General features: G+C 42.6%; 1 protein-coding gene across 1 annotated transcript; it reads left to right on the top strand.

The window, feature by feature from the left end:
- Positions 1-7,845: 7,845 nt before the first annotated feature.
- Positions 7,846-8,465, top strand: pmchl (pro-melanin-concentrating hormone, like). The gene has a single exon (XM_076758321.1). The coding sequence runs from the start codon at positions 7,903-7,905 to the stop codon at positions 8,299-8,301; it is 399 nt and encodes a 132-aa protein (XP_076614436.1). The 5' UTR covers positions 7,846-7,902; the 3' UTR covers positions 8,302-8,465.
- The last annotated feature ends 447 nt before the right edge of the window (positions 8,466-8,912 follow it).

The following is an 8,912-nucleotide window of genomic DNA, read 5'->3' as shown; positions in this document are numbered from 1 at the left end:
AAAACCGCTAAAGTATTTTGTAATATTCATTCTGTATTGCATTATGATGTGGTAGTTGGTGTATCGGGGAAAAAAAACCCCAACACAACAACGTGCAAATACATCACGACGTACGCGAAGCATGTGACGCAAACGTCACTACAGCGTCAGCTTCGTGGAAGAGACTGAACATCGCTGCGGACGAAACGTGACCTCCACGAGGAGCGACGTTCCTCAAATAAATACACGAGACGAACAGAAGTGTCACATTTCCGACACTTTTTTCCCATTGCTTCCAACCATTTGAGGGTTGACTGGCGCTCTTTAAAGTTACGTCATCTCATTGCGCCCTCTTCTTCTGCACTGCTCGAATGGCACCGACAGCAGGATGAGCGCCACCTAGAAAGAGAAAGTTGGCTGCGGTTGTTTTCCTCCTTCCTTTTGTTGTTAATAGATACAGATTTTACCTGAAATGTGCGTTTTAAGGGGAATTGCCTTTTTAAACGTCTAAAACAAATAACAGGAGCAACACAGTAGCACCTACATATAAAGTTTTCTACCTGATTTGCATGGTCTGCTCTTATTTATTCCAAAAGGATACGGAGTGCATACGCTGGCTTTTCATCAGTATGATTCAGTCGAATTAAAAAAAGTTTCTCTTTCTGAATTAGTGAAAGTAACTGAGGTTTCCTCTCATTGAAAGGTGAGGAGATGTAGAATCCTGCTCACATTCTTTCAGGTGTGCATAGAAGCACATCCTCTTGTCTCCAGGAGACAGCTGTGGGTGAAAGCATTGTCCCCTGAGGTGCAATTAAAGTGAACAGAAATGACACTCTTTTCATATGATCACCTGGTAAAATGTCTGTACATCCATCCACTGATTGATTCGATCATCATCCTTCGCCATCCTGCCAAGCCAGGCATGTGGTACAACTGGAGGAACATCGCAAGTCAGACATTTTCCCCTTTTCGTGTTCCTCTATTCCAAAAGACAGAGCTGAAAAGAGCCTAAATGTGAAGAGTAGAACTATAAACATAAATTACCAGCAGAAAATGGTTTAAAACATGGTTAAATCATTGTATAGTTGCTCTAAATATGTTGTGTCCGTGCACTTAAGTGGCCATTGAAAAATGTTGATTTCAATATAAAACACCTACGTTCTTGTCATTTCTAATTAATAAAAATACAAATTTCCAGTCATGAAAAATCCTTCCAATATGTTAAACAATGTCACATTTTGCTATGTTTTTGCAGGTTTTGGACTCAATAACGGACACGCAGACAGGGAGTGAGGGTAAAATAGGAATGTATTGAAGTAGTAATAAGTGGAGACTCAGAACAGCAGGTGAAACACGAGGCACTGAGGTGGAGAGCAGCTCAGAGATACGCTGGAGCACACAGAGCTCAGATGGTGTGAGCACAGCGTAGAGGGCATGTGGTGGTGGAGGCACAGGTGAAACTACGTGGTGATGGTAAAGGGCTTGAGGCTCGAGGCAGGTGGAGGGAAGAGGCTGGGCAGCATGGTGGCTGAGATGCTGGAGATGGAGATCAGTGCGGGAGAACTCACTGAGCAAAAGGGAAAAAAGATGAGCACTAGTGATTGACAGGAGAGAACAAAAACTATAGATTCACTTATACTCATAGGCAGCACATTAGAAACAATCTGGCAACGAGTCCTCTGCAGTCCACAGTCTTTATACTGTGCTTGATTGTGATGAGTCCCAGCTGTGTTGGAGCCAGCTCCCAAACCACCTGGAGAACCACGCCCAGCCTCTGCCAAGAAAGGAAACAGGAAACAAAGCCCCACACCTCTCCACAGTACACAAGAAAACTGTAGAGTTTTCCAAACCACCACAACATTCAGACCATCTGAACTGTCTTTGAGGGGAGACAAAGATTACAGTTTCCCCACGTGTTGTCACATGACCAAAGTTCCATAGTTAGGTAACACAATGACAGCTGACGCGGTTCCGTTTTCCTGTGAAGACTGTGAGATTGCACTTGAAAGCTCAAAAATTAACCGGTAATTGGACCTTGAGGCGATTATATTAGTCATGTGTACTGTACCATAATCTGCGTCCTATAATACGATAATTTTAAAAAACGCATTGGATTGTATTGTTCTGTGTTTTCAGTCCACCTACAATCAGCAACATCTGTCTAAAGCAGATCCTCACTTCACATTTTCACAGCTATGTGCTGCAGCTCACTTGTTGTACCCTGAAGGTGAATGTAATTTGCTGCCAAACCAAGGAAAAACATCATCATTTGGTAGAAAAAACTCAATTTGAGAATTCATTTATTTGCTCAGTAACCTTGTTGAATCACTCACTCATTGAGAACCACATACCATTTATTCATATCGATGCAAACCCTGCTAAATTTAACACTCAGTGCCTGTTACCTTGGATATGAGACACAGAACAAACCACTGAGTCTGTTGCTGAGAAACAGCCGAGGAGTTTTCACTGTCAGACAGCCAGAGTGTCTGGAACAGTCTACCGCCTCAGCGTGAGGCACAGTCAGAAATCTAATTAATGTTTTATGGACGCTAGACTGTCAAACTGTGCCTCGTCATGCCACGCAAACTAATGGGTGTACGCCCATTACTTTATAGTGATCTGTGATTATGTTGGCTGTAAAAACCACATGTACTGTAGTACGTGCTGCAACAAAGGCACAATGTGATGCTGATGTTTCGTCACTGGAGGGGTGAGGTAATCAAAAAGTACATACCTTTCTGGAGGACAAACTAGAAAGGTATTAGCATGATACAGGAAGTACAGCTGATGGGAATGTCATTAGTTTTGTGGGTATTTGATCTTAAACCAAAGACTAACATTTTTGATGAAAAGTCACCTAAGTTACTGAAATTCATCCTGAAGCGACGTGTCGACCAAATTTCATCGAATAGGTGTAGAGAACTTCCACTAAGCACCCAAAGTCCATCTCATGGTGCCGCTACAGGAAAAATCAGTCTTGACGAAAGCGTGCATCTTGAGACGCTCTTTCGCTGTCAATTAAAAGCTGGCAGTGTGCTTTCCAATGAGTAGTGACACAGTGTTTTTCATGGAGGGTAACTGGGATCAGCAGAAAAAAGAGCAAGGATGTAAAGATGTAGAGTCTAGGAAACTATTTTTAACCAGATGTTTAAAGCGTCTGAATCTATCACATGTATTTTCACATCTTTAACTCGTAAATAGGGAGTGACTTCAGAAATGGCCTGTTTCTGATTCTTATATGGTTACATTCAGATTGGTCCATGGAAACAGCTGACATCACCTTTTACCAAAAGGGCTCCACCTTCAAACCAGTCACAAGAGCACTGACAAAAATGACAAATGAAATGAAATTAATGAAGGAAACAACCAGTGTGGTCCTCAGTTTTGCAGATAATGACATATTTTGGAAAGATTCCGTCACTCAGAGTGAGAAGCGATTAAGAAAGTAGGTTTTCAGGCCCATTTAGTACCAACATGTGCTGCATGTAAGTTCTTCTCTATCTCTGGACCAAAAATAATTTAAGATTTATTCCCAAAGCAGAAGTGTGTAAGGAGCTTGCAGCATTTCTAAAGCTCAAACTCCTGAGCAGCATTCCCCCACACAACATTAGCATTGTGGCTTATGTGTGGTCACTGAGGCGAGTGCGAGCTGGATGGCGATCAGGTTTTCCAAATCCCGTCCGTGTAGCTCATTATTCCACCGCCCCGTCGAAATACATGATGCTGCGAGAACTTTCACTGGGTCTGTCTCTCCGAACCAACACGCAGAGTGCTGATGTTACTATTTTTGTATCGCATTGTGATTACATGTTGACTGACCATCTCCATGGCTACCAGCATCTCTGCAGATGTATTGATGAGATACGAATGTGCTGGACTGCTTTCTCTCTTTCTACTCAGCTGGAAATCCTGCATCCATGGCAGCGAGACACTTTCGCTTTCTGTGGGAATTGTATAATTTGTGTTTTAGCCAAATCACTCTGAGACATACAGCATCAGATCCAAGATCAGCTTTCATCTCCTTACTTTCATCTTCCTCTGCAGTCACATTCTGACCCTCAGACCAACTCTGGCATCTTCTACCATTATAAGTATGAGCATCAAATGGCTCAAAGCCGTATTTGGCTTTCATCTTTCTTCAGGGTATGTCTGGAATTGTGTTGTGTGCCATCATTATCGTCTTCAGGACAAAACATGGTCACAAGTCCATCGTGAATTCTTGGAATTTCAGTTGCAGCACAAACTTGTGATGACCCTCTGACTGATCCAAGAACAATACTGAGGAGGAAAACAGCAGGGTTCTTTATGTCAGAAGACGGCACTCTCAATTCCAGCTACAAGGCTCTGATTGGACTTTTGGAGATGTGAGGAAATAATTCAGAGGACTGGAACCAGACAATGAAAGCCTGCCTCTCATCAGATATTGTATAGTACAGTCTCACTGCTGGCATCCACCTTGTTTCCAGCAGCAGCAGGAAGCTGTTGTCGGCTAATATACTCCAATAAACCATCTGTGCACTTCCTGTCCAGTGTCAAACAGCAGTCAAGTTAGTGACTAGCTGGTGAAGAAAGTGGAGCATTTAGCAGCTCAAGAGCTGGTAGAGACTAAAGCAGAGCTAAAGGGAATATTAGACTTCAATAATCAGGAGGACAGAAGAAGCAGGTCCAGGAGACATTACTGTAACTTTAGAAACTATTATTGGTCATTTTTCCTACAGTATGAGCTATATCTAATGTGGACTGTAAACACTTCAGAGGAGAAAAAATAATTCTTTCATCACCCTACCAGAATAGGCGACCTTTCCTTTAACCCAGATAAATATCCAGAGATGCTGCCTCCCACATAATGCAGTGTCCACAGGTTTGATTCCTACCAAGGAACTTTGTTGCAGGTCATCTCTCTCTCTGCCATCTTGTTTCCTGCCTCTCTCTGAAGGGCAATACAAAATAAAAAAATTTAAAAAAAAAAAAAAAAGAGTAAAGAGTCAAAATTTTCCCTCTGAAATGTTGGAGTGAGCCAAAATGGAAATACTCAGATGAAGTATTTAAATACAATTCTGCATGGGTAGATAATCACATTATAGCTATTTTCCACCGCTGCCTCGGTGTAAAAGCAGAACTCTCTAGTTACTTCTTTGAGAACACGCAGTGCATTTCAAGCAGAACTTCCTACTCCTGTAAATGGAAGCCCTCTGTGCATGTTGCGGTACAGAAATCCTTAACCTGCCTGTGAGCGAACGAAAACTGAGATTTCAATCTGTCAGACCTCAGGACGGGCTGGCAGGACACAGCGAGTTGGAATTGCAACAACATAATTCAATTTGTGCCTGTTAATACATTCACTGCTGTCAGATCTGTGCCTTGTATTTATCTAGCTGGAATAACACTTAAGCTTGCACCGTGTGGCCCGCCGCTCGGTGTTGTAATAAAGAGGAGCGCCGCTGTGCTGAAGGGGCTGGTGTTATGTACGTCTTCTCTCAGCACACGGCTGGGTCTTTTGACGCCCCCTTCAAAGCCTGAGCCGAGGCCTCGTGTTTTGGTTGGCGCCCATCAGTGTAGTCAGCTGGTCAGCACATCTTGGCCTCTTGCTTCAAGAAATCCCTTTTTTCTTCTTCTTGTTTTGGCCGAGTGCAGAACTGTCTATGGCACATGACCACCTTCAGCTGGCGGCTGCTCCCTAACACCCGAGGGCAAACATGGAAAATGTTCCCTGCCTCTGCATCTCTGTTTTTCAGGAATGTAAGGAAAATGATTGGGTTGTTTTATCAAAATGTATGGTGCAAAGTGTCAGAGTACAGTCAACAGTTTACATGTGTTTTATTTTCCTTTAGGTCGGTTTTGAAACTGTGGTATAAAAATGCAAAAATATGTTTTTTAATGGATGCGTGGCATGCAGTTGTAATCCAATAACCACACAGATCAACTGAGAAAACAGCTCTGACTCTGACTGCTCTCAACACTTCACTTCTTTTTGTTATTTTCCTACTTATCTCCTTATTATTGTACATTCATGATGTGGAGATACACAGTCTCTTTGCCTCAATTCGCACTGCCCGGAGCAAATTTTATCTCTTTCCACTGACATATTCATTCTGCACACACCATTTGGGTGGAGGTGTGCAAAGCGTGGAGCATCAACACTAGAGACCAGGATTTCAAGTTTCATCTCCTGCAGCACCATTGCTTTCCTTTAACCGTCACTGTTTAAGTTTCCTTAAAGAGCTCTGAGCTCCGAACATGTTGCCTTTACCCATTTGGATATTTTAGCCATGTTAGGCCTTTATTCTGCGTGTGCTTTTGTTTGATATATGTCATTTAAATATTGTAGTTGTAAGTTCTATTTAAGTGGATAATTCTCAAAACTTTCAGTCAACCATAATTTATCTGTCGTGCCTAATCCTGATCCATATCTTTTACTTGCTCTCAGCCAACTCTTGTCTTAGTTCCCAACATTATATGATCTTTTTCATTAGTCCTGTTACTGGCAGGCTTACCATGTGGATTTGAAGTGTTGGCAAAAACTGATCATCTTAAGGGATAAAGCTGTATTTTTTTTTTTTTTTTTTTCAATCCTGAAACACTCCTACTGTACAGCACTGATAAAACAAGCTCCACCCACCCTGTCAGCGATACATACTGTATGACGACCTGGCAACTAGGAATGAAAGATAACATTTAAACAAAGCCGTTTGTCTCCAGAAAACCACACAAGGCCTTTCAGACGGTAATAAAAACAGGGTGTAGATGATTCTCAAATACCAGACTTTTTAGAAACCACAGACATGATTTTCAATAAGAAACGGTCCCTGGCACTTCCCATCTGAACTGCCCAGCTGCACATTACCAAGACTAAAATAACCTTAACAGTTTAATGACATCAAATTATACGTCTAGCCATCAAAGTTATAGAATGTGCTGCGAAACATGTCAGTAAAATCTGAATCCATTCTCTGTCAAACTACTCTGTTCAGCTGTGTTAAGTGTAATTTTAGTGCTCATAAGCTTGTTATCCGCAGCCTCTCTCCCAAAGCTCTTAGCTGGAGGATTTAATAGCTTTTTTCAAATTTTGCTGGAACAGCCAATGCCATGAAATTATCCGAATCACAAATAAAAACTTTGTTAATTTGTCAGCGCGTTTGATCTGACTCAAATGCCACCTGCATAAATAATTTATTTTACTCAAATTAACTCATTTCATATAGATCTTATGCAAGCCCAGGTGTGCAGTGCTCCTGCAGCACCCATCTGGCAACCCTAATTAGGTGTGATTGTAATTATGCCCGGCAAGAGATGAAATCAGCTTCAACCTCAGGGCCTTGGGAGCAGATCAGCTGTCTATTCTCCTCAAAGAAACACTTCCTAACTTTATCTTTGTCCCGTCAGCAAGGAACTGCTGCCACGAACACACAAACACTTCAGGAATCACTTGTTTTTATGCACTAATCCAAGCTTAAATCCCTTATTGGACATCTTTGCAACAATGACATGAGAGCACAGCTTTGATCACAGAGTATCTGACGCCACAAATAGCTCCATGGGTGGGTAATCCATCTTTGTTGTTTTAAAGGGCAGTAAGTTTGGATTAATGCTTTACTTGCTGTCATCTGTTCAAAGAATTCCCACTGTCTCATTGTCAAGAGTCTAATATCAGCCACCACATCGGATATGATTTTAATTAACTTTCCGGCAAAACAACACTTGAACACTGCGAGAGTTCTCACAATTGCCTTTTCAGTCTTTTAGCTGATTTCCTGAACACAACAGGAGAAGCCATGATGAGAAATGATTCAACGTGGCCAGTCCTGCGTGAAATGATATAAAAGCAGATGATTTGATCTGAGTGACAACAACCATCAAGAGCTCTGGAAAGAAACTCGTCCACGAAGCTAACGCCTTTGCACCTGCTGAAAGATCTTCACCATGAGACAGTCGCTCATCTTCGCTGCAGCACTCTTGTTCCAGTGCTATGCGCTATCAGAGGCGTTACCCATGGGCAAGACTGAAGACAGCTCCTTGGAGCAGGATGCTTTCACCTTGCCGCTGAGTGACGAGATGACCGAAAACAGCCTCGGCGATGCAGATCTGGCCACTGTGGGTAAAACCAGAGGGCCGAGGGTAATTGTCGTCGCTGATCCGAGCCTGTGGAGGGACCTGCGGGAGCTGCACAACGGGCTGTCCCTCTACAAACGGAGAGCTGACGACCACAGCCAGGTCATCGAGCACAGAGATGCCAGCCACGATCTGAACATCCCCATCCTGAGGAGGGACACGATGAGGTGCATGGTGGGACGGGTGTACCGGCCATGCTGGGAAGTCTAGGACAGTTTGCTTTGCTCATCACTGCTCCACAACAGAAGACCACTGCCGCATCCTTTTCCGCCTCACACTGAGATGTAACATAATCCAAAAATCTGTGTATGTATATTTAGATTATTGCAGATCCGAGAAATAAAATCACTGAATTCTGCCTCATGGCTTGTGCATGTTTGGTATCTCTGTCTAACTGTGAAGCTCTTACTGCTAATTCTGAGATGTTGAAGAGGTCTAATTTTCTGTTCTTAAGTGATGGCAAAAAAGAACTGAGAGGATGAAAGGAATAGTTACAGCATGTAACATCACAAACTGCCATTACTACAGCTCCATACCTCATGCGCAGACATGAAAGTGGTATCTATCTATTTCTTTAAGACTCAAAATTAGACATTAGATAGAAGAAGAGGTGTGGGTGTGACACATTTCCAAAAAGGCATGAAATCATGCGTTCTGGCAGTAGCACTTAACTGTAGTTTGTACAGTAACAGGTTGGTTCCGGCTATAGTTTGGCTGCCTCTGGAGTTACTGTAGGTCTGGTTCAATATGCACGTCTGATTTTCACATAGGAGTTTGTCACATTAGATCCTGATTACCACTAAATGACCACTGTTGTCGGT

This window comes from Chaetodon auriga, chromosome 19 (assembly GCF_051107435.1).
Source record: "Chaetodon auriga isolate fChaAug3 chromosome 19, fChaAug3.hap1, whole genome shotgun sequence".
NCBI lineage: Eukaryota > Metazoa > Chordata > Actinopteri > Chaetodontiformes > Chaetodontidae > Chaetodon > Chaetodon auriga.
The sequence above is the reverse complement of the archived record's forward strand: the minus strand, read 5'-3'. Positions and strand labels throughout refer to the sequence as shown.

Bases quoted from the DNA above. Each gene is read 5' to 3' on its own strand.
- pmchl (XM_076758321.1), top strand. From the start codon at position 7,903: ATGAGACAGTCGCTCATCTTCGCTGCAGCACTCTTGTTCCAGTGCTAT.